The 27,165-nt window shown below is 36.3% G+C and overlaps 1 protein-coding gene across 4 annotated transcripts; it reads right to left on the reverse strand.

Annotated features, from left to right (window-relative positions):
• Nucleotides 1-2,641: 2,641 nt before the first annotated feature.
• On the reverse strand, nt 2,642-27,165 carry LOC120071550 (putative RNA-dependent RNA polymerase 5). 4 transcript variants are annotated; one of them, XM_090311241.1, is made up of 16 exons: nt 26,453-27,165; nt 24,997-25,186; nt 18,692-18,890; nt 18,508-18,595; nt 18,195-18,335; nt 13,505-13,579; nt 13,335-13,406; nt 12,311-12,417; nt 11,531-11,679; nt 11,217-11,439; nt 5,764-5,989; nt 5,196-5,341; nt 4,879-5,044; nt 3,783-3,921; nt 3,515-3,678; nt 2,642-3,038 (listed from the first exon to the last, which is right to left on the reverse strand). In XM_090311241.1, the coding sequence occupies exons 1-16, from the start codon at nt 26,459-26,461 to the stop codon at nt 2,802-2,804; spliced, it is 2,331 nt and encodes a 776-aa protein (XP_090167367.1). In that variant the 5' UTR covers nt 26,462-27,165; the 3' UTR covers nt 2,642-2,801. The 4 variants fall into 4 exon arrangements, with proteins under 4 accessions (XP_090167367.1, XP_090167368.1, XP_090167370.1 ...); XM_090311242.1 differs by lacking the exon at nt 26,453-27,165 and adding an exon at nt 25,365-25,481; XM_090311244.1 differs by lacking the exons at nt 18,508-18,595; nt 18,692-18,890 and having other exon boundaries at nt 26,453-26,522.

Raw genomic sequence — 27,165 nt, forward strand, 5'->3', positions numbered from 1 at the left:
TCTCAAAAACCCAATAAACTAATGCTAATGGGAATCCTTAAAGGTAGACAATATCCTTCTCAGTATATGATGCTCTCTTAAAAATTGATAGGTTAAGTTGTAAGACAATATTCCCCAAGGATAGTTTTTGAAGACTTGTTCATCATCTAAAATGTCTAGATATTTGAAATTGACATGGTTGTGTTATTGCTTAGGGATTAAAAGATCTTCTATGATGTAGAGATTGGCTAGTTTAACTTTCAACGACTCTTCCTCCTCATTGTGCAATGCTTTGAAAGTTCTCTCTATATCTCTCCTGTTATATGATCGCCATGAAGAAAAAAAGTATTCCTAAGTTCATACACTTTTCTTTGGCCTAAATCTAATTGAGGGAATTTGTGGCCCTTCAATCTAATTACCAAGCAAAATTCCTTCAACCCAAATTCTACTATATGGCCATTGAAGTTAAATACAAGGACATTTGGTTTCTTTGTATAGCATTGTTTTCTTACTAAGTAGTTGAAGAATTGGTTGGGTATTTTGGTCATTTTAATATTAAGAAAGTGTCCAAATAGATCATTTAAAACTTTTGGAAAGATTGTGTCATCTAATTTTGTTCTTATCAAATTTAAGACCTCTACACTAAAGTAAATTGTAACTCTTAAGTATATGTTCTCATTTTCCATGATCAATTCATGTTTCCCCTATTGAAAAGATATATTTAACAATATATTAGAAAGTAAAATTTGAATAACACCAACAACAATTAAGATAACTATCAATAATATTTAACAATATCTATCACTATCTATCTAAGATAGAAAGAAGATAGAGCACTATCTCTGTCTACTTGAGATAGAAATTTATCAATAATAGATGCATTGATGTTAAAGTTTTTGCTAAAGTTTCTAAGATAGATAGTTTGCATAATGCACAACAAGTATGTATTGATATTAAAGTTCTATTGATAGTTTACTGTCTTCTTCTCTTTAGCTTTGTTTGCTTTTACTCTGATTATTGATGATTTAGCTTTAATTATTTTCTTTCTTTTATCTTTGCTTTCATCAACTTTGATTATTTTTTTTGCTTACCATCTAGTTAAACAAAATTAGGTTCAATAATGTTTAACAAGTATGATTAAATAGAAGAATTAATGAAATGAAAAGAAAAGAGAATGATTATTACCTTAAAGGATATGATGATAGATTGTAACCTTGAAAAATTGAAAGCAGCAACGAAGAAAATGAAAATGATGCAACGTGGGTATTGGTAGAAGCCGACATAGATCTTTTGTCGTTGAGGTATAGAAAGCAGCGAGAGAAAAAATAAGGAATGGAGGTAGAAGCAGCGAGATAGAGAGCGATAGACAGTTGTCGTTGCATGAAGATGTGGAAGACGGACGCAGGTATCGAGCGAATTGGATAGTCCGATTTAATCATTATCGGGTCGCAATTTTTTGTGTGGGTAGGGATAGTTTCGATATTTCACTCTTTGAGGTAGGCTTTCTTCCACCAGTTTTCGGTTCTTTTTAAATTTTGCCATCCACGGTAAATTATTTGGGCATTTTTATTAAATTTGAAAAGACCCCGTTAATATAATTATTTTTTATTTTATTAATTAAATAATTAACATAACAATAAATTAATTAATATTAAATTTGTATTGATCTCTCACATTTAATTAAGTAATTATTTGCTTTTAATTTCTATATATAAATTATTGAATTGAACCCAAATATTTAATTTCTAGATATTAATTATCTTACACATCTAAACACAAATATTAATTATTCAAGACATTTAAAATCTAAACATTCAAATCCCAAATTTTAATGTCCATGGAGATCTAAAGGACTCCTTAATTAACTTTAATTAAATAATAGAGATAAGCAAATTTGGAATTCCAGAAGGAATCTTTAAACCTTCGGCCCTTTTCGCTAATAAAGTCATCACTCTAGATACTTTTGATCATTTCAACTAATCTATTCAACAAAATACAAAAAGAATGTATTTTTTTAGAGAATAATTTTCCAAACATTAACTTTACAACAAAGCATACAACTGTGGACCGCCGCTCGAAGTTGAGTCACTTCTTGCTTTGGCTGTCACTAATCAATATAACAAAAGTTCCCATTTATAAAAAAGCTTATAGTTTCTTACAATTCTTTTATATTTTTCCTCTTCGGCTTTAGGATTCGCACCACTGATTGAAGAAAAAAGCATTTCTGGAGCCAAAGATAGAACCAAACTCGCCCGTGCTGATTTCGATCTACGTCTTTGACTAGTTGATCATAACAGAATTCCATTTAGTACTCAACCAAAATGTACGTGCATGCAAATTGTTATGAATCGACTATAAAAGATAAATAGAAAACGTAAAATAAAATAAAAAATCGATACACAAATTTACGTGATTCACTAACAATATGTTAACTACGTCTACAAGGTAGAGGAAGCATAGTTTTACTAGAGCAAATACTATAGATATCAGAGTTGATACACCTCTATGATTAAAAAGTTAATATAGTATATTTCTCTAAACCATACGGTCATAAACATAAATAACGTAAAGATGGTAAATACATAATAATTTGGGCTTACACATTTGGTCGTTCGAAGGCATTCCAACACAGGCCATGTTCGTGCGCACGTGGAAGGGGTAAGAAAGAGAGAAATTGGAGTTTAGATACATATTGCTAAAGGAAAAAGCTAGGACATGTTAAATATTTAGGTTAAAACATGTTTCTATGAACCCCTAAGATTTTACATTACATTATTTACATCTTGAGAATATGTACATATGTGCTTACAATATTACGGAATTTAACTAAAAATCTCACGCATAACTGAAGGGAGACAAAGAAAGCTCCTCTCAGAATGTTCTCTAGCACAAAGCTTGAAGAGAGCCGAACCTGCAACTCTCCATGCAAAGCCGCAATAGCTCACACAGTTATAGTTCATGGCATTCTCATATGTAACCTGATAAATTGCAAGAGCCTCCTGGTATACATCCTCAATCGACCTCGGGCTCCCCTCGAGCTCTTCGGCACCATACAATATCTATATGCCCAAAAATAAAGAACAATTATGATAGCAAGAGATGCTCCTTATTCGATATTTGATCTTGAAAGCCAAGAATGACAATAATCCAAAAACTCCGAACCCTTTTTTTTTTAAAGCTTAAATTTGTTTGTCATTTACTTAAGATGCAGTAGATTCCATAAAGAGAAAAAAAAATAATAATTAATGAAGCTACCACAATTAACCAGTAGAAATTTAACGTGTTTTTTTTCCTAAAACAAAAACAACAGTTTTCATTGATGAAATAAAAAGAGATTAATGCTCGAATTAAGCAAGGAAACTAGAAGACTAGGAGATCAACAGGTGCACTCGGATATCTCAACTGGATTGACACACCCATACGTCCTCATCACTTCCCAAAAGAAAATATTACTAATAAAAAGTAATACAAGATGACATAAAGTCTAAACCATACAGAAATTTAACACGTGATGATCACTGGATTTTGAAGTTACCTCCTTGTACTTTTTAATGGTGGCTTCAGCAGCTACGTTTTTGGCATCAGGGTCAAGCTGCATGGCATCTTTCATGTCGCGTCTATACAACTCATAAAAAAACTTCCATTTCATGAAGATATAGTCAGGCACTTCCTCTTCAAAGCAAGGAAGTTTTTGAACCTCTGAATAATGCAGTACAGATGCATTAGGAGCCTTGAAAGAGATTTTTTTTTCCCATGTTATTAAGTGAATAAAAACATTGTAATCATGATACGAAAACACTAACCAATGTTTGGCACTTCTTCTTGATACATGTTAACGGTATCGAAAATTTGTCCAAGAATTGAAGTTGAAACATATGAATTTTTTCCCCTTTCCATGAAATGAGGTAAAGTTCCCGCCTTTAGGTGTTTTGGAACTTCAATCTATCAAGTGGGAAGAAAAATGTCACTCGATAGAAGGAATTATTCAGTAACAAAGGAATTATTCAGGAACAAGTCCACATGAAGGCCCTTGATTCAAAATTATCATTCGATCCTTGTTCTAACATATCAACTGTCAAAAATGTGGAGGATAACAGCCATGGCTTTAAGAGCAACATGGCTTATGCTAGAAATATATATCAATACAAAACAATTCCATTGTGGACGAAATTTAAAACAAGGGGAGGACAAGCCTTGAACCTAGGGATGTTGCGAGAACAATGGACGGGAGGTACACTTCAGGTGGAAAAAAACTCTTTCCCGATGAACCTACTATTGTTTTCTCTCATTTATTAGAGATGATAAGAAAGCTCTCTCTATTGGAGTGGGAAGTTTTCGTTCCATGCTTAAAGAGATGCCCCCTTTTTGGAGATTAGAAGGGTGCTTCAAAGACTATTGATATTGTAATCTATTCATTGACATTGGGATAGTTATCTAGTGTTACGGGATCCGAACACAGTCTTGGAAGAGAACCAAGCGTCTTGGATGTGCTTAGTAACCTTCTATAATTTCCTTTGAAAAAGTATTACATTTCTATTTCTGTTTCTTTTTTTCTTTTTTTCTTTTTTTTTTTTAATTTCAATCTCATTATCGAATTTTTATCACCTTATTTCCCTTATAAAAATAAAAAACAGTATATTCCTTATTATTTTAAATAATTTTTTTTTAAAAAAACAGATCAGTTGCAATTACCAAGGCAGATTTGAACAAGTTCCATGTAAGGTAATTCGAGAAATAAGTGCTGACCACGACGGACCTCCTAGTTATTGTCTGTTTAATAACTAATTCCAAATCATGTATTGTTTCCTAGGAAATCTATGGAGAACATAAATTGTATCACAATTTACAATATCATAAAGAAGAAACAGAAAACCTTCAATAGGTAGACGTAGAACTGACCTTTCTCCCGCATTTTTTAGGTGCATCCAAAGCATCATAATATATATTGATCAACTGGAGAATCTTTGCCCTTACACGATTTCTTTCTTCTTTACGATCTTCACCCAGCATTAGAAACTGATCCATCAATGCCAGCCAGTTATCAGCTGCAACACTCTTCGCATAACTGAACGTACCAGAGGATAATTATTGGAAAACTTCGTCTCAGTCAAACATCAAAAGAATGAAACAACACACCTACTGCTTAAAAAACATAACCAGGAAATTTCAACAAACCAAAAATAAAAACACATGGACAGATATACTTCACCACAGACCTTGGATGAAACCTAGTAGACAAGAATAGTTTAAATAGCTCGTTCTCCAATTCCTCAGGAGAAAATTCTTTTGGCTTTTTATTTGTAACTCCTTCCATTGAAGGACTTGGCCTCCATGGTTCACCTGGTCTAAAATACTCTAACAACTGAAAAAACCTCAAAAAACAAAAAAGAAACTCAGAATGTGTACGCAGGGACTCTGAATTAATTTATTTTCCAGAAAATATAGTTTGAAGACGTGAAATCAAAAAACATCATCATAATAAATGCAGACGATCCAGAAATAGACAACACTGACAAAAAAAACCATAGAACTAATTAAGCATAACTCTAAGCTTAAAAGGCATGCGTGAACATCAAACCAAAATGTGAATGCATGCATCCACTCCACAATAAATGAAGGCAAAACAGTTTTTAACCAAACCCTGAGCAGAAAATTATGACAAAACATCCCCAAAAAATAAAATATCCATGAAACCATTGAACTAATAGGTTCATATTTGAAAGTTGAAGAAACCAAATTCAGGTTAAACTTTGAGGCCCGAAGTTTGAGGGTGGAATGTGTTACCTGCGAATTTCTCGAAACCCAGTACATATCACCATCAAAATCACCACCCGCTATTTCATCAGCTACTGAACGGGGACCCTTAGAGGAAAAGAATATAGCATATTTTGCATTTCCCACGACAGGAACCAAGGCCTCCACATATTTAGCTGTTAAAACATGGATATCACCAAAATGTAGTCCAGGATTGCGATAAACAAGAACCTTCCCATTGATTTGTCCATTATCACTAGTTGAAGGAAGAAAACAGAGCACATTGTAATCATGATACAAGTGTGAAAAGGGGAACAAAACAACAGAATAAAGAATAAAATTAAAAAAAAAAACAAAACAAAACAAAACCAAAAACAAAAAACAACAAAAAAACAAAAAACAAAAAAGCAAAAGCAGGGATTTCATGTAACACAAGTAAATTGAGTCTTATAATCCTATCCTATTTCTTGGATGTTCGTTTGTCAATCGATTGAATAGCAATATGAACTTGAATGAGATTTTTAAAAATCTTTTGAGGTCTACGTTTACTATTTTGAGAACCATGAAAATCTATTCTCCTATGCTTGTATTGTCGAAAAACAGCTTGTAACCCTAGGAGTATTTTAGTAATTATATGTACCCTAGGGCTTCCCACTAATCTATTTATTTGGCTTATGCTCTTGTACTTTGTGTATCAGAATTAATAATAAAAATCAATCTCTATCGTGGTTTTTTTCCCTATACTAGAGTTTCCACGTAATTGTGTTGTTATTCTCTTCCCTACTCTTTTATTTTTAATATGGTATCAGAGCAAGGCGACGAAACCCTAGCCGCCATTGATGAGTCCCCGTCGACAACCAATTCCGAGATAGCTGTCACAATTAAGGAAGCTGTCCAACAATACCTAGAGGCTGCCTTACCGCATCTTCTTCAACAAATGAGGGCCAGACCGGCAACCCAATCCGTCGACGGACAGATTAGGTCGTGCCCAACCATGGAGGATCGCACCCAGCCCAGAACCATCGCCGGCGCTCCGATTGCATGCGGAAAGAACCCTATCGACGGCGACGTCCAGACCCACTTCAGATCTGTCAAAATCCCGAGTGTCGATGACCATCAGAGTCTGATCGAAGCCCTTACCATTCTTTCCGATCGAGTACAGCGGACTAATCCGTCGGGTGCAAACGAAAATCAACGTCCGTTCGAAGCCAAGCCAGCCATGCAATAGACCCATTTCGCGGCGAACTCTCGAGTGCTCGGCTACTCAGTGGATCCGTCGGGTGCTTGAGCACAGCAGACTAGTCGTGGCTTTGGGTTTGACCAGCAGCCACCGGTGGATCAGCCTGCCCAGTCCGACTACAGTGGCGCAGGTCCCATTCTTTTTCCGGCAAGTTCTCCAGCAGCCGCAAGTAAGGTTTTTCCCGAAGAGATTCAGAAAAGATTTGTTCTTCAGCAACAACTCGCGAATTTTGGTACGATTCTTGGCACGAACTCACCAAGTGCTCAACCAGAGCCATCCAATCTTCAGTTGTACTATGAAAACCCAGTAAATTCTTTCCCTATTTTACCCACTACAAATATTTTGCCTGGGTTTCCCTCAACAGACAATACGACCTGCCTAAGTACGATTAGAATCAGTACCATCGCTCAGTCAGGCAATATATAGTCTTTTGGTCTTATTAGTGTTCACGGTAAAAAACATTAGATTGTTGACTCAGGGGCGACGGATCATCTTACTGGTACCTCTGATCAGTTTCTCTCATATTATCCAAGTGTTGGTAACAAACGAATTAGGATTGCAGATGGGTCGTTCGCACCTGTTGCAAGAAAAGGGCATTTATCTCCGTTTGAGGGTTTGGTTTTGCGGGATGTTTTGCATGTTCCTAAAATTTCATATAATTTGTTATCCATCAATAAGATTACAAGAGATCTGAATTGTCAAGCAGTATTTTCACCGACTCTGTTTTATTTCAGGATCTAAGCTCGGGGATGACGATTGGCACTGTCCGGCACGATAGGGGACTCTACTTCCTGACTGATGATGCTTTCTCTAGGAATGAATATAGGACTAGCCTTGTCTCCTTAAATTTTTCTGCTCTGAGAATGATTTTCTGTTTATGGTATTACCGCTTAGGACATCCAAACTTTCAATACATGAAATACTAATTTCCGCATTTATTTCGCTATATTAATATGTCTTCTTTAAGTGTGAAGTGTGTTCGTGCCAAAGAGAGTCGTGTCTCCTTCCACTCTCAACCCTATAAACCACCCAAACCCTTCACCTTAGTCCACAATGATGTTTGGGGTCCCTCACCATCCACAACCTCTACAGGGAAACGCTGGTTTGTCACTTTTATAGATGACCACACTCGGCTTATTTGGGTCTTTCTTCTCACTGATAAGTCCGAGGTGTTATCTGTATTCCAGCAATTTTATGCCACTGTAGAAACTCAGTTTAATGCTAGGATTGGTATTTTGAGAAGTGACAATGGGTGGAAATTCTTTAACGCTTCCTTCCAGGAGTTCCTTGCATCCAAAGGGATTATCCATCAGAGTTCGTGTGCCTATACTCCCCAGCAAAATGGGGTAGCCGAGAGGAAACATCGTTATTTGGTGGAAGTTGCCAGGTCCTTAATGCTATCCACATCACTCCATCTTACCTATGGGGTGATGCCATCCTTCCTGCTACTCACCTAATCAACTGAATACCTTCCCGAGTCCTCAATTTTCAAAACCCATTAGACTGTTTGAAAGAGTCCTACCTTACTACTCGTTTAGTCTCTGATGTATCACTTCGAGTTTTTGGCTGTGTTGCCTTTGTTCACTCCCATGATCCAAACCACACGATTACCCCCCATGCTAAAAAATGCGTCTTTGTTGGGTATCCACTCCACCAGCGTGGGTATAAATGTTACCACCCATCCTCTCGCACATATTTTGTTTCCATGGATATCACCTTCCTTGAGGATCAGCCCTTCTTCCCTATTGGCCATCTTCAGGGGGAGATCTCTAGTGAAGAGACTAACTGGTCCACATATACAGTTCCCTTTGAGTCATCTCCTATTCCTGAACATGTCGGTCCTATCCTCCCTACCAATTAAGTCCCATGGATAACATACTATAGGAAGAATCTCAGGAAGGAAGCAGCGTCACCTGTTGCATCTCAAGCTCCGGTCCATGAGTCAAACCCGACATCAGGTACGTGTATTCTTGAAATTAATGAGATTGATACTTGTACTAAGACTAACGAGTGCAGAGAGGAAAAATGAGGAAAAGGAGCTAACAACACCACTATAGCAGATGGGAAGACAACAGTGAATGACGATTCAGACACAACTCTAGAAAATGTGAGTGATACTAGAGATAATGGTGAAAAGGTGGTGATTTCTGAAGATGAAACCCAGGCAGAGGAGACTAGTGATCACAGTGGAAACTCTGACAGTCTGAAGGAGTATGATGCTTCTCTTGATCTTCCAATAGCCCTGAAAAAGGTATTCGGTCATGTACAAGGTACCCTATGCATAGTTACATGACATACAGTAACCTGTCATCTGAATTTAGGGCCTTTACCACTAGTTTAAATACAGGGGTGATACCGAGTAACATACAGGAAGCAATGGGAACTGAAGTTTGGAAGGCTGCTGTTATGGAATAGATGAGGGCTCTGGAGAAAAATGGAACATGGGACCAGGTGATCCTACCCAAAGGGCACAAGACAGTTGGATGCAAATGGGTTTTCACTATAAAGTACAAGTCAGATGGGACTGTTGATCGGTACAAGGCCAGGTTAGTTGCCAAAAGGTTTACTTAAACCTTTGAGGTAGATTACTCCGAGACATTCTCTCCCGTAGCTAAACTCAATACTATCCGAATATTGCTATTAGTTGCAATTAACAGAGCCTTTACATCAACTGGATGTAAAGAATGCCTTTCTCAATGGAGAACTTGAAGAGGAAGTCTACATGAATCCTCATCCCGGATTTGAAGATCAGTTCAAGCAGCGAGTCTGCCAGCTGAGAGTCGCTATATGGGTTGAAACAGTCTCCGAGAGCCTGGTTTGACAGATTTGTCATCTTTGTCAAAGGACAAGGGTATACCCAAGGGTACTCAGGTCACACACTTTTTACAAAGAAGTCAACTCAGGGAAGGTAGCAGTTCTCATTATGTACATTGACGATATTGTGCTCTCCAATGATGATGATGATGAAATTATGAAACTCAAAGCAAAGATGGCCAAAGAATTTGAAATTAAAGATCTTGGGAAGTTAAGATACTTTCTCGAAATGGAAGTAGCCCGGTCAAGGGATGGAATCTCAGTGTCCCAACAGAAATACACAATTGATCTCCTAACGGAAACAGGAATGACTGGGTGCAAACCTGCTGACACCCCGGTTGAATATAATTCAAAGCTTAGCAATACTAGTAACAGTGTCCTGGTCAATAAAGAAAGGTATCAGCGGTTAGTTGGGAAATTGATATACTTATCTCATACGAGACCCGATATTTCATATGCAGTGAGTGTTGTCAGTCAGTTTATGCAGGTCCCTTGTGAGGAACACATGACAGCTGTTGAGCGCATCCTATGATATCTGAAAAGTACACCAGGTAAGGGGTTAATGTTCAAGAAGTCTGATAAACGTTGCATTGAAGCCTACACTAATTCTGATTGGGCAGGGTCTATTGTTGATAGAAAATCAACATCTAGGTATTGCACATTTGTTTGAGGTAATCTGGTGACCTGGAGGAGCAAGAAACAGGGAGTTGTGGCCAGAAGTAGTGCGGAAGCTGAGTATCGGGCCATGAGTTTAGGGATATGTGAAGAAATCTGGTTGAGGAAAGTGTTGTCAGATCTTCATCAAGACAATGACCTTCCAATGAAACTGTTTTGTGATAATAAGGCAACAATAAGTATTGCAAATAATCCTGTTCAGCATGACAGAACAAATCACATTGAGATCGACCAACACTTCATCAAGGAGAGACTTGACAACGGAAGTATATGCATTCCTTATGTTCCCTCAAATCAGCAAATTGCAGATGTGCTCACAAAAAGGTTACTGAGACAAAGCTTTGATTACTGTATCAGCAAGTTGAGCCTTATTGATATTTATGCTCCAACTTGAGGGAGAGTGTTGAAAAACAGCTTGTAACCCTAGGGGTATTTTAGTAATTATATGTACCCTAGGGCTTCCCACTAGTCTATTTATTTGGCTTATTCTCTTGTACTTTATGTATCAGAATTAATAATAAAAATTAGTCTCTATCGTGATTTTTCTCCCTGTATCAGGGTTTCCACGTAACTGTATTATTATTCTCTTCCCTACTCTTTTATTTTTAACATGTATATTTATCGTCATTCCATTTCTCCTCCCCTAGCTATGAAGCTGACTAGAGGGTTAACACGTATTACAACGCTTACCTCAATGCTTCAATGGAATCAACTAAAACTAATTGAAATATCATGCATGTAATGTAATACGTACAGGATAACACAGACTTCACTGCTTTCAAGTGTACAGGTGGGATCGGCTGTCCCCATTAAATAATAACAATCAGGCACGTGAAGCCTTCCACTTTTCAAGCTCTTTTTCTCCTCCCTCAGTAGCATAGACAGCCGATATTGCAAGTATGATTCATCAAGAGGAATTCCAGATAAAATCATCCTTGCAACTAGAAAGTCATCCATATCACCATTGTTAATGGATACTGCAAGAGATCAACCGAGAGAGAGTAACAATAAATAAGTCGCGTTAGTTTGAAAGAGATGAAAAGAAACCAGGTCAGTTACGACTAATACCTCTTAAAGCCGCACGCTTACTAGAGTAAACACCCTGAACATCTTTCAAAGAATCCACAAGGATATTCATGAAATACTCTCTCGGGACACCTCCATAGTTCAAGAGTGCTATTAAATTTCTTGAAAGAAATGTCCTCTTCGGGGGATTGCTGACAGATGATTAGAGAAAGGAAACTGCCACATTATTCAGAAACTCTTTGAAGGTAAATACAAGTAAAAGGCCATTGCAGGGGAACTTGCAATAAGACCTTTAAAGAGATTAGCAACCATCATTGGTTGTTATGTCCAACAAAAAAGCCCACAGAACCATTTTGTTAAAATTAAATAATTAATTATAATAATAATTCTTTGTAAGCAGAATCAATTGCTTTTTCTAAATTATCCTCAAACATAAATTTCCTATTTCCAATGGTAAAAAATGTCGATGCAGCAACAGTTATAATACAAAATAATAACAAAACTATCATCTTCTCTCATAAGAAGATCACGTCCCTAGAGCTGCAGGTAGCAGAATTTAGAAATCTTATGGAACTTAATTTAAAAATTTTAAAAATAAAAAAATTGCAACTCTCTAGAAATTGATACACAATTGGTAACTATATCAAAGATTCCATACCCTCAAAATCAAGATACTTTCATCTGAAACAAGAGTAAAGAAAAATCATGAACCATTCCAATTTGCACTGGGCATGTAAATAAGGCAAATTGAAAGGAAATTGACATTTAACAATTAGCATGCCAAACGCAAAATAGGGGAAAATAAAATAAAATGATGGATACCTGGTCCCTACTAACTCCAGTGAATTCTCTGTTTCAGCATTTTCAAGATCCGGATCGTTTTCAACTTTGATCATAGAATTGCGAATTTGAATTGTTCTAGAAGGAAGCTGAAAATTTTATGTTAACTAACAATGAGTAACAAGAAACAGTAGAATTAAACATAGCAGAAACATTGATTCTATCAGAAAATTACAGCAATACAAATAGGAGGGGAATTCTCTAATTGCATAAATCTTATAAAATCATACGATAATCAGATTTCACGTTATGATATTGGTAACTTGAAGGCCTCTCTATTTATCTCTTTATTTGTGAGACTTGCACACAAAAGTTCCAAACAAAAGATACTGATGTTGCATTCAATTATACAATGGTTTGAAAAAAACATGAAGACATCAGGAAATCCAACTCATTGGTAAACATGTATTCACAAACTGATTGGCATAAGCCGCATGATCAACACATAACCCCACTGTTGTATGTCTTATTATACTCCAGATGTAACTCAACACTCACTTCTGAAAATAAATATAGATATTAGATATAGCCACCACAATTTATCAAAAAATAAAGATAAAACAAAATGATTATCCTCCACACAAAGAATGGCCATCTTTTCTCAGCCCAAATAAATTATTAGCAATGAATAATGATAGAGCCGAAGTAGGTTTTCTAAATGGAAACACCAATTATATGTGTCAATATATTTACAAATCCCAGTCATCACATTTTCATGGATCATGACTTTTTAAAATGCTCTGTAATAGTAGAAGAGTAACCGTGAATATGATATTGGAATATAAAGCATCATGATCACTTCTTCTGGGTACAGAAATGGATAATCATACTCGATGGAGAAAATTTTAGAACCTAAATAAAGAAGGCAATACATACATATGCGGTTAATTACCTACAAGCGTAGCTTATAATTAAGGAGTAATCGTTACTACAAAACTCAGGAGCAAAATGGATATTAAAAAAAAAAGCATATAATTCATGCTCCTCTTGTACCAGAAAACTATACCTGTTTATTCACTAGAAATGTTCCTTTAACTGCAAGGCCGTTGTAAAAAAGTCGGAACTGAATTAGCAAGGGCTTCCAACAGAAACAGAATCAAATAAAAGTAAGTGTCCACATAAAAATAAACTCCACACATTCGATGAAAACTAAACAGAAAATCAAGATACACCTACTGGTTCTCGCAGTTCAAGTCCTGGAAGCGTTAGTTGCAAAGTCTTATTCTGAAATCCTTCAAAAGCAGGAATTCTCTACCGAATTTACATACTTTAGAAAAATATAACCAGTAAAAAATGCGAGAAGGTAAAAAAAAAAAAAAAAAAAACATTATGCAAAGAAGACAAGGTAGCAGAGGGAAGTGACAAATTCCAAAAAAAACAAACAGACATCATATCCTGGGACTCGACTAAACAATATAGATTTTCTCAGATTCACATGCAAAGATTTAAACCGATGCATTGTAACACATTTGCTAAGATATACATGAAGTTATGTGCATATTCCAAGTCCTTTTCAGTCAAAATTAGGTTATCTGGATATTAAATATATTTTTTTGGGCCATGCTACTGGCCAAAAAGGATATAGATTTTTTGATCTTCAGACAAAAAAAATATTTGAGTATGGAAAGTGTCTTTTCTAGAAAATCAACCTTTCCAAGTTTCATGAAGTGTGTGATGACAAAGCAACATTGACCACTTTAAAGAAGAAGCTTGCAAGTGTTTTTCGAATCAACAACCCAAGACCAGTAAAGTACTTCCTGGGAATGAAGTTCGTGAGTTCCAAAAAAAGTATCTTTGTGAGTCCAAGAAAATATATTATAGAATTACTTGGAGAAAAAGGGTTTACTTGGATGCAAAATAACTAAGACATCTACTGAACCAAACTTGAAATTGGAAGTGCAAAAGATGAAGCATCAAAAAATAAGGAACGATACCAAACCCATGTTGGAAAAACTTATCCATGTCTCTCACACATCCAAATATTGTCTTCACAGTAAAGGACGTCCAAAAGTACAATTTAGAAGAATGATCAACTAACGAGCAATGGAAGATATAATTAATCCGAGAGTATTGGTTTAATATGTGAATCATCAATGATTTAATGTTATCCTTAGTTTCATTTTCCTTTTATGTATTGGGTCCCTCTCCCATATTAGAAGCCATACATCTTAGTAGTGTATAGAGGGGGAAAAGGGAACCAACGTATCTCATCCCATTAAAACTTAGGTAAACTATTTCAAGAAATATATAAGGAATAAAATTCTGTAACTGCCCAGGTAGCCAATCTTTCGTCCAACAGTGATGCTTCTTTTTGGTGGTGATGTAGCCTAAAGGAAATAAAAGGAGAATTCTCTCCAAGGATCAAGATTGTTGATCTTTTATTAGAATGAATAATGTGTTTCATACCAGAGGGGGAAGTTCCTATTTATAGAGTTTTACTACAAGTTGGGATAAAAAGAGAATTAATCTAGAATATTACTTAATTACCCAATTAACCCCTATTCTTATATTAGGTGGGGTGGGAAGTTGCCCTATCTGAATAGGTCAGCAGTAGATTTTAGACAAGGTTACAGTGAATGTGGTTCAACAAATAAATTGAATATGCTGAATACTTCTTGAGTTACTTTTCAAAGGAAATAAAACTTCATATCGAGGAAAATATAAAATAAAATAAAGAAAATGGGATAATAGATCTCAAGGTCAGTTGTTGACTTTGTTAGCTAATCATTCCTAACATGTTTGTAGGTAATATAGATGATATTCTTGTCAAAATATTGATGAAAACTTCTACTTAGGATATTATGGTCGCGTGGAATTACGACTCTATTCATGAGCTGGAGTCAAGAAAAAATTAATTGACATTTCAAGCAGCCTTCTAGCCTCAAGGTTAACCTTATGTCAAGAGAGGTAATTGGCATGTGTGTAGGTAAAAAAATATTTGTCTGCGGTATCAAAATATTTAGTACATTGAGCTGTAACTCAAAGTATAATAAAAAAAGATTTCACTCTTATCAACACCACTTGTACATTTGAACAAGATAATCGAGAACGTCAGTGAGCTTAATTGGTGTAGCGAGAGTTTGTAAGTGAGCTAAGAGTGAGTTAGTTAAAATAGGTAGTTAGTTAGTTTGTTATTCTACAAGCTTTTAATCATTTCATCTATAAATAAAGCATCTCCCCCTCATTTTGAGGAAGAGAATACATTCATTCAAATTCAGTCCTTTGGTATAACATCAACTTGGTATCAGAGCACTTCAAGAATCCGGGCTAATGGTGGGAAGGACTGCCCACTCGAGAGGAGGAGACAACCTGTGCCAAGATCAAGAGGTGGAAGAAACCCCCACCCTCTCTCCAAGAACAACAACACAACACTTGCTGTCCGTTGAGAACTTTTGGGGGGAATTCATGGAACAGTGACTAGCATTCAAGAAAGTATGGAAACCCTCGCTCTAGAGTTGAGAGACTGGCTGCAACACCTCAAAATCGGGAGAACGCTCAACCATTCGTGCAAGAACGGGGAAGAAGAGGTAAGCGTGGTGCTGGACAACCAAGAAATTTCCAATTTCAGCAAGAAATTCATCAAGAAAGAACTCCAAGATTGCATGGGTAGCTCCAAGAAGATCCCAGAAGACGTTTGAATGTGCAAGAATGACAACAAGAATTCCAAGATTGGGATGCTTCGAGTGAGTATGATCAAGAAGAAGAGTTATATGCTCCAAGGAGGCAATGAGAAGAGAGGTATGGAGGTCGAGGTGACTCATATGATTACAAAGTGAAGATTGACTTGCCGACTTTCAATGGGAAGCGTGACATCGATACATTCCTCCATTGGATCAAGAACACTGAGAATTTTTTCAATTATATGAACACGTTGGATCACAAAAAGGTACGTTTGGTAACCTTCAAGTTAAAAGGGGGAGCTTCCACTTGGTGGGATCAATTGGAGATCAATCAGCAATGGCAAGGCAAAGAGACCAATTCGACGTGGGGAAAAATGAAGTGGTTAATGAAACAGAGGTCCCTTCCTCCCAATTATGAGCAGACCCTTTACAAACAATACCAAAACTGTAGACAAGGGCAGTGGCAAATTATGTGGAAGGATTCCACCGATTGGGAGCAAGAACAAATTTGGTGGATTCATTAGCGACTTACGGGTGGACATCAAAGAGAAGGTAAAATTACAACACTATTTTTTTTGGATGATGCAATTTGTTATGCTGAAACAGTAGAGGAGTTGAATGATTTACGCTCCAAGAAAACTTCAAGAAAAGTTCATTGGGATGCTTCTGTAAGTAAAAGAGTAAACAATACCTTGGACCATCCTACTCCACCAATTTCATCCAAGGAAAAGAATAAAGAAAAGCAAAAATAGGTTGGTGAGAAGGAAACTGGCTTACATTGGGAAAATATTTAAGGTGCGGCCAAGTGGGGTACTTGTCTAATGAGTGTCCCCAACAAAAAACAGCAGCATATGTGGATAAAGAAGAGGATTCATTGGCTGGATGCAGCGAAGATAATGAAGAAGAAGACAATTATATTGATACGGATGAAGGTAATAGGGTGTCTTGTGTTCTCCAAACGGTGCCAATTGCTCCAAAAGGAGATTTTAATCCTCAAATACATTGCAAAATGTTTATTAAAGAGAGAGACTGATATATTAGGTCTTTGTAGTTGCTGAAGAGACAAAAAATACAAAAACACCCTGACTTGGTTCCGGGTGCTGCAATCCCTCATCTTCCTCACTATAGGATGAGTCTTAAAGAGTATGAGATCCTCCACCAACATATTGAAGAATTGTTGAAAAGGGGCACATTCAATCAAGCCCTAGCATATGTGCGGTGCTAACCCTTCTTACCCCTAAAAAAGATGGTAGTTGGAGGATGTGTGTGGATAGTAAAGCCATCAATCGAATCACTGTGAAATACCACTTTCCAATTCCTCGAATAAGTGATCTACTTGATCAACTTGGAGGAACCTTGAGTTTTTAAAAAGAGAACTTGAAGAGTGAACACCACCAGATTCGAAAAAGGTCGAGGGATAAGTGGAAGACTACATTTAAGCTCTACTTCTCATTCGCAGACCGATGGCAAACTAAGTTATCGCATTGAGTTACCTTATGACCTACATATTAATCCAATATTCAATGTTGTCGATCTCAAATCTTATTTTCCCCCGACGACTACCAATTGGCGTCCTAATTGTCATCCTCAAGGTTGAGTATGATTTTAGGAGGGTGGAATTTGAACGAGAGTTTGAAAGTAATACTGAGTTAGTTAAAATAGGTAGTTAGTTAGTTTGTTATTCTACAAGCTTATAATCATTTCATCTATAAATAAAGCATCTCCGCTCATTTTGAGGAAGAGAATTACATTCATTCAAATTCAGTCATTTGGTATTACATCACTAACCTTAAGATATAAATAATAATTGACACTAATGCTACTTATACAGGTATAAAACATTGATTCTAAGAGGCAAAAGATAATCAATTCTCCCGCAAAAACTTGGCAATGGGGCTTCAAAAGAAAACCATAGAGCTTGATCCTTGTTGAAATTTATAATTTTTTAGAGATTTTTTCAGTGGTCAGCATTGCACATTACCAAGCATAATTTTGTGGAAGGCTTGATTTTGGTTAATAGTAAAATGCTTGATTTTTAGTGGGTTTTTTTCTTTATATATTTTTACTTATGCTTTTTTTCCCAAAGAAAAAAGTAAGGAAATTTCGTGGAAATGAAAGATATGGTAAAAATTGCAAACTTAATTTATTTCTAGGTTCAAGTTGAAAACTTGAAATATCATATCAAGTTAGGAAAAAATTTTATTTTTATTTTTTGTCTAATTTTTTATAAACATGAAATCACAAACCTTAAGATCAGCATCATGCTTTGCCTGCCCTTTAAATACATTCATAGGGCACTCCAAAGCCAAGTCCACCGATATAAATCCCGTTCCGTCTGTATGTATAAGAGGTTTTCCATCTCTATAGATGACATTACCATAGACATCCTACAGCTTGGAAAAAACCAAAATAAGTAGCCATAAATAGAATGTGCAGCAAAAAAGTCCATAATCATTACGACGAGAAGGATGGAGTAAGAGGGATTTGAATTTTCAACTGTACGCCCCCTCCCCCTCCCCATCCCCTCCACCAAAAGGCAGGAGTGGTAGAGTATCGTACTTTGCAGGGTATATCCCTGATTCTTTGAACATTTACAGTAGATAAATCAATTTTGAGGTTTAGGGTCTTCGACAAAATGAGTGAAAACCTATATAACACAAATAAGATTACTAATTAAGAACATTCAGGACAATGGCATAGAAGTTGCCAAGAAAAACATATGAAATCTCTATCACCAGCATACCTAGCCATGTAGCTTGCTACACTAGACACCATATGTGCATGCATGAAAAGATTCCGAGCTTCAAAAACTGTTCTATTTGATAATTTATAAGGTTCAATCTTATCAATATACACATCTGACTCCATTCTGACAAAATAGCATTTCACAGCTGATGTGGTTGGATTCTTCTTTTTTTCCTCCTTCCCACCATCTTTGAAAACTATTTCATAAACATAACCATCGTAATAAAAATTACCCCATAATGCATACACGAAAACATAAGAAAATGGCTAAAAAGTCAGTAATGGCAAAAAAAAGAACCTAGAATTCTGAATCTTAATCATTTGTCTGATGAAAATATCACATGCAGACTGCAGCTAAAATACTGTGTAGTCTGTGAAGATAGAATAGCTAGAAGGTATTGTCTCAAAGACCTAGGACCATTCTACTAATGTACTGCGGTGATTACACGTGTATTGAATTTTGGATGACAATATAACGTTAGGGAGAACATAACTACGTAAATGCCCAAAAATATTACTACATGAGCAATGAAAACAAAAAACACAACCAGGCATAAGATAACAGATTTAACTAGCCAAGTATCGATACACTTGGACCAATGTGCTGAACAAAGGTCTTTCATGCATCCATACTAACCATTGAACCCAAAATCCGATTATTTGTGAAGAAAGTCATCATGCACTGTTGAATATGGGAAATCACCTCTTACCTTATACATATGATTTTATTCCCTGTAATTTGGGTTTACTTTTATTCTTTCCATATGTACATTTTTTTACTGTTATAATGTTTTCCTTAATTAGTTATCATAGGTGTATATATAAGGGATGCTCCCTCTTGTAAAATCATCATAAGAAATATAAGAAAAGTTTTGTATTCAACATGGTATCGTATAAGAAAAGTTCTATATTCAACATGGTATCAGAGTCAACCCTATGAATCTTTTCTATAGGTTTCACGTCCGAAACCCTAGAAAAGAAAACAGAAAACCTCAAACATACCTAGTAGCTCCATCGATTCCTTGCGTGAAGCTTCACGCCCAAAGAAAAACGCATTAAACCCAACCAACAATCCGAAAATCTGAAGAACAAAGTCTTCGACCGATGATTCACAGCCCAAACACATTCTCTAAAGCAAAAACGTTCATCCGACGACCACAAACACGTTCATCAACCGGAAGTCATCGACCGTGGGTGCCGATTCCCAAAAGTCTCGTCTCCGATCATGAGTAGTCGCGGATCGTGGGTGGAGATTGCCGAAAACGAAATCGCGGCAGCATCATCGACGAAATCTCGAGGGAACGGGTTAAGTTGAGCTGGGTCGAGCAAACGAAGTCGGGTCAGCGTCTTCTGGGTCAGGTCGGGTTGACGGAACCGCAAGTGAATGTGTCAGAAACTGCACGGGTCGCGTGAACGGAGTCGAGTCAAACCGGGTCGAAGTCTTCTGGATCAGATCGGGTGAAATCTCGGGTCTGGCCGATTTTTTTTATCAGTTTTGACGATTTTTTATCAGTTTTTCATCGTTTTTTTTTTCCTTTTTCCTATTTCCTGCTTAATTAATTATTTTGCCAATCAACAATCTTTTATGACATCCATAAATTCTAACAATACTGAAAGGACCGTACTTCCAATTACTAATCACAAATTAAATGGAAGGAATTACTTGCATTGGTCACAATCAGTTATGATGTTCATATGTGGAGAAGGAAAGGAAGATTACCTGTCAAGCAAAAATCATATCCCAGACCAAGCTAATCAAAGATACAAGACATGGAAAGCGGAAAATAATATGGTTATGTCATGGCTAATCAACTCCATGACGACAGAGATTGGTAAAGGTTTTTTACTCTTCTCAACTGCAAGCGAAATCTGGGAAGCAGGTCGTGAAACTTATTCTGACCAAGAAAATACTGCAGAGTCATTTGACATTGAAGTCATGAGCTATGGCAAGGGGATATGCAAGTCACTCACTATTTTACTCAACTATCTCGACTTTGGCAACAACTGGATGTATTTGAAAGCCATGAGTGGGAATGCGCTGCAGATGAAGTTACATTCAAAAAGATAGTTACGAGTGTTCAAATTTCTGCTTGGCCTTAATGAAGAACTCGATGAGGTACGTGGTAGAATCTTAGCTATTAAACCATTACCTAACATCAGAGAAGTTTTTGCAGAAGTGAGAAGAGAAGAAAGCAGGAAGAAACTAATGTTAGGAGTGACTGCCAATTCAGAACCTGAAAGATCAGCCTTACTTGCTCGAAACCTTGGTAATGAGGTACATACAAATATTCATGATAACCGTTACAATCGAAACCAGAACTACACAGGAATTGAGAATCGACAACGAAAACCAAGACCATGGTGTGAACACTGAAAAAAACCAGGACACACTAAAGAAGTGTGTTGGAATATTCATGGAAAACCTCCAGATTGGAAGCCCAACAAAGGTACAGGAGACAGACGTGGAAAGGCCTATCAAGCAAGTACATCATCAGAAGGTAACGTCAACCCTAAATATAATGTGTTTACTAAGGAGCAGTTGGACCTTCTCCAAAAACTATTCGGCCAACCGAAACCTACTCAAAAAACATCAGAAACCAGCATAGCAACAATGATACAATCAGGTAACTTACTTTGGGCCCTTAATGCAACCAAAGAAAATTGTAGTACTTGGATTATTGACTCTGGTGCATCAGATCATATGACAGGTGACATCTCACTTTTAACTAACTACACACATTGTAACAGTCAAATTACTGTAAAGATTGTCGATGGTACCTATTCTAAAGTAATGGGAACTGGAAATGTGTTTGTATCTAAAGATCTAGTATTAGAAAATGTGTTGCATGTCCCAAATCTTAAATGCAATCTTCTTTCCATAAGCAAACTAACGTATATGAAAAACTGCAGTGCAACTTTCTACTCACATAATTGCATATTTCAGGATTTGAATTCGGGGAAGATGATTGGCAATGCTAAGGAAACCTCGGGTCTCTACATACTAAATGCTCTTAAACCTCAAGTCAAGGAGTTAGGTCTTAGCAAATCTCCTTTTATTTCTAAAGACTATTATGATAGTACATCTAGTTCATCTAATTTTGTTGTCTCTAAAGATGATTATGTTAGTACGTCTACTTTTGTTGCTTCTAAAGACAATTATGATAGTACAATAATGTTATGGCATAATCGTTTAGGACATCCCAATTTTCTATATTTAAAACGAATGTTTCCAAATATTTTCAATAAAAGTTCTCAGCTGTTTCAATGTGAGTCTTGTGAAATGGAAAAGTTGGCTCGATCCTCATATCCCGTAAGCGCATATAAACCCTCTTATCCCTTTTCTATGATGCATAGTGATGTTTGGGGACCTGATAGAGTTCAAAATGTAACAGGAGCTAAATGGTTTGTTTCATTTATCGATGATCACACTAGACTTACTTGGGTATTTTTAAAGAAAGAAAAATCTGAAGTTACTTCCATATTCCAGAATCTGTTTGCCATGATTTTCAATCTCTTTAACACCAAAATCTAAATTCTTCACACTAACAATGCTAAGGATTATTTTAACACTTCCTTGAAAAATTTTCTAAACAAAAAAAGTATTGCCCACCTGAGTACATGTCCTAACACTCCCCAACAAAATGGAATTGCGGAGAGAAAACAAACACCTCCTAGAAGTTTCTAGAGCTTTAACGTATCACGCTAACACCCCCCACCTCTTTTGGGGAGAAGCGGTTCTAACAGCCACCTACCTTATTAATAGAATGCCCTCTCAAATATTAGGCTTCAAAACTCCCTTACAAAAACTTAAGGAAGTATTTCCACATGATAGACTATTTACTCAAGTCCCTTTAAAAATATTTGGTTGCATAGTCTTTGTCCAAGATCATAGACCCAATAGGAGTAAGTTAGATCCTAAGACAATAAAATGCATCTTTCTCGGTTATGCTCCAAGCCAAATGGGATACAAATAATACTCACCAACTACAAAAAGGTTCTATACATCCATGGATGTAACCTTCTTTGAAACTCAACCTTACTTCAAAAAGCAAGACACCATTGAACCTTCCACCCTCATAGAAAACAGAAAACTTCTGGAAAGCAAAGAAACCCAAAAACTAGATCTCTTTGAAGAGAGTGCTCCATATGTTCCTTATATACATGAAATAGATATTCCCAATCAAGGTCCACCAGAAAGTAGGAAAGACCCTATAGTCTATACTAGAAGGAAGAACACCCTTGAACATGCACCAGTACTCAATCAAAACCCAACCGAAATACAAGAAAATCATGTCTCCAACTCCACAGCTGAAACACTTAATGAAGATTGATCTTCCTATTGCAAAACGGAAAGGGGTAAGAACCTATACGATGCATCCCATACAAAACTACCTGTCCTACAAAAACCTCTCTCCCAAGTTTAAAGCATTCACAACCACACTATCCCAAGTTTACATTCCGAACAATGTCTATGAAGCCCTCAATGACATCAATTGGAAGCAAGTTGTATTAGACGAAATAAAGGCCTTGGAAAAGAACCACACATGGGAAATAATAGACCTACCTCCAGGAAAGAAAACAGTAGGATGCAAATGGATCTTCACCATCAAGTACAAGACTAATGGAGAAATAGATAGGTTCAAAGCTAGACTCGTCGTCAAAGGATTCACCCAGTCCTATGGCATTGACTATCAAGAAACATTTACCCCCGTAGCAAAATTAAATACTATTCGTGTCCTGTTTTCCCTAGCTATGAATAATGATTGGATTCTTCACCAATTAGACATAAAGAATGCCTTCCTTAATGGAGACTTAGAAGAAGAAGTGTATATGGATATACCGGTCGGTGTAGAATCTACTCAAACCATAAATAAGGTATGCAAACTCAAAAAATCCCTATATGGCCTAAAACAATCCCCTAGGGCGTGGTTTGATAAATTCTCAAGAGCGGTAAAGGAAAACGAGTACTCACAATGTCAATCTGACCATACTCTCTTCGTCAAACATTCTTGCACAAGTAAAATAGCAATTATCATTGTCTATGTAGATGACATTATCCTTACTAGAGACCATGAAGAAGAAATAAGAAATCTAAAACTTCTCTTAGTCAAGGAATTCGAAGTAAAGAACTTAGGCAACCTTAAATACCTCCTAGGAATGGAAGTAGCCCGCTCAAAAACAGGCTTGAGCATTTCTCAAAGAAAATATGTCCTTGACCTGTTAAAAGAAACTGGAATGCTTGGATGCAAGCCTGCTAATACTCCAATTGACACTAACAATCACATAATCAAAGAAAACAATCACAAACTGGTTAACAAAGATCAGTATCAAAGGCTAGTTGGAAAATTGATTTACCTAACTCACACAAAACCTGATATCTGTTTTGCAGTTAGCTTTGTAAGTCAATTTATGAATAGTCCAACAGAAGACAATATACAAGCTGTATACAGAATACTCAGGTACTTGAAAGGAACTCCAGGAGAGGGATTATACTTCAAGAAATCTAAGAGAAGAAACATCAAAATCTTCACAGATGTCGATTGGGCAAGCTCAAAAATAGACAGAAGGTCAACTTCCGGATATTGCACCTTTGTTTGGGGAAATTTAGTCATCTGGCGAAGCAAGAAACAATCTATAGTATCCAGAAGCAGTGCCGAAGCAGAACTAAGAGCTCTAGCTCAAGGAATATGTGAAGGAATGTGGCTTAAAAGCATTCTATCTGAACTTAAAATCAAATCAGAAGAACCAATGGAGATACACTGTGATAATCAAGCTACTATTAGGATCGCCAAAAACCCAGCCCATCATGATCGTATAAAACATGTGGACATTGATCGGCACTTTATTAAAGAAAAAATTGAAAACAAAAGCATCTCACTCAACTACATACCTACCAAGAGGCAAATTGTTGACATACTAACAAAGGCCCTTTCCAAGAATATGTTTGAAGACTTAAAAATCAAGCTGGACTTAATCAACATATATTGCCCAGCTTGAAGGGGAGTGTTGAATATGAGAAATCACCTCTTACCTTATACATATGATTTTATTCCCTGTAATTTGGGTTTACTTTTATTCTTTCCATATGTACATTTTTTTTATTGTTATAATGTTTTCCTTAATTAGCTATCATAGGTGTATATATAAGGGATGCTCCCTCTTGTAAAATCATCATAAGAAATATAAGAAAAGTTTTGTATTCAACATGCACAATGAAACAAATACAACAATGGTGACTGTCAATGCTGCCGGTAGAGACAAGCACAACAAAAGAATCCATTAAAAAGAATCATAAAAACTCACCAAAAAAACGATATCGACGCAATCCAACAACAATGCCATCTCTAGCAATCTTATTATAAGCATAAAAAGAACCACCAGAATGGCTTATTGAATATCTATCAGCTACGTCTTCAGCAAACTTGACCATCAAAACATTGTCATCGCCTAAAACCCTTTGCAGATGAGTTCTAGTATCGTTCAAAAATGGACCCTGAACAAAGATTCCATGTGAAACTGCAACTCAGAAACTTCTTCAACAGTGAATGACATTGCCAAGAAGATTGAACTCACACAATTGCAAATAATTGTTTATTGTATACAGCACGTATAAATATAGAGATTTTGCACGTAAAGTCATTCCCCTCTGGAAAAAAAAAAGTTGAACACACCTACAATGTTGATTGCTAAATTTTGGTTTGGGATGCTGGGTAAGTTGGCTTATTTATTTCAATATTGTCCATCCATCAAAATCGGCAATGCTAAAGGACAAAAGAGGAAGATAAAAGAACACCTTCATAAAAGAATAATTAAACATCAATTTAGTGTCAGCCAAATTCCATGCAAGTTAGGTTAAAAGCTTAAGCTTAGTAAAGCAAAGGCCTCCTATTTCACCTTTACAAATGCAGGTATCGTAGTCAATTAGTAATCAAGCACGCATGGAGGAAATATGAGAGAGAGAGAGAGAGAGAGAGAGAGAGTCTATGCAAAAGTTGGGTAGAACCACTAAGATTAATTTGACGCCTGACATTAAACACAAATACAATTATTTTCACGACAAAGTTCAACATTTCCTTGCGACTGTCAAATTTACGTTTTTTGGGCAAAAACCAAAAAAGGCACGTGGAAAAATAAAGTTTAATGGTTCAAGTCTCAATTTATTATCCGCATGGTTGCTGTCTGTACTGTAAAATCACCATTGAACCAAAGACCAAGGCTCAATTTCATGGTAAATTTAATCTTTTAATGATACTATAAAACTCTTTACGTGTGAGCTTAAAAATTTGCATAAGATCCAACTATTTGGGAAGGAAAAGAAATGTTTGAATATAAAAGATCTGTTCCATTACCATGTAGTAAAATTATTCTGATCATTACTTTAAAAGTTGTAGCATTGTGCTGGAAAAAATCTGAAAGGAAAATTGAAAATTTATAGTTCATCATTTCAGAATATTATCTGGGGTATACAACGATCTTTTTGAGTAATACTAAGATCTAGGATTGAGAACTGAATTTCTGTGATTCGAGGTATTTTTAAAACTGAGTATATCTTTTCAACTCAACCTATCAATGTATCTTCAGAAGAGGGGGGATTATCTGGGATAGATAGAACAGCAACTAAGACATGGCATTTATACACTAACTATAAAAGTTGACAGCAAACATAAAAAAAAGAGAGTCAAACTTGAAGCCAAATTGGTGGATAAGTCATCATATGTGCAATATTATCCATGGTTAAATACTACTGGCGTACACTGACCTTGAACATGTACCTCCCATCCAAAGCAACATAACAGTGGTAAATGTGTGTTTTCCTACGATCCCAATCAACATACTGCACGAGAGAGATAGAGAGAGAGAGAGAGAGAGTACATAAGAACAACAAGTGCCACCTCAGAATGTGTCACAGAAACAAGTTCCCAGTATAACCAACTGACAAGTGAACGGTAGATTTATTCCAATAATCAAGTTCAAGCTCTATAACAGCTAGAAACTCACAAAACAAAAGGTTCATCAAAATTTAGGTTCAGATAATTAAAAAAGCGGTACCGTTCAGCATGGTTCCCATAAAATAGCAATGTGCTCCTTTTTGTACAATGCAATCTAGCAATAAAATCACAACATCACGACCTAGTAGGTTGTGTTCAGGCTTTTCTTTTTTCATTATAGACCCAGCTATTTTTCATACTTTCATTCATCTTAATGGAAGCTGCTTTATTATTTAAAATAGCCTAGAATAACAGTTAGTTGTGTAATGTTATATAATGATTAACTCTAATTTTTGGCTGAGGATCTGTGCTGGATTTGTATCTACAATGCTAAAGATGAGCTATGTTCAATTGCTCAACATATCAGAATCCATCAAAAAATGCTCATAGTAGAATGACATCAACATAAACTTTATTTGTCCAGAAGCTTATAATAGGTCATCCTAATAGCAAATTCATAGATGTTCCTTGAATAGATTTTGAA

This window comes from Benincasa hispida, chromosome 2, assembly GCF_027475165.1.
Source record: "Benincasa hispida cultivar pf3 chromosome 2, pf3_genome.v1.1, whole genome shotgun sequence".
Classification (NCBI taxonomy): domain Eukaryota; kingdom Viridiplantae; phylum Streptophyta; class Magnoliopsida; order Cucurbitales; family Cucurbitaceae; genus Benincasa; species Benincasa hispida.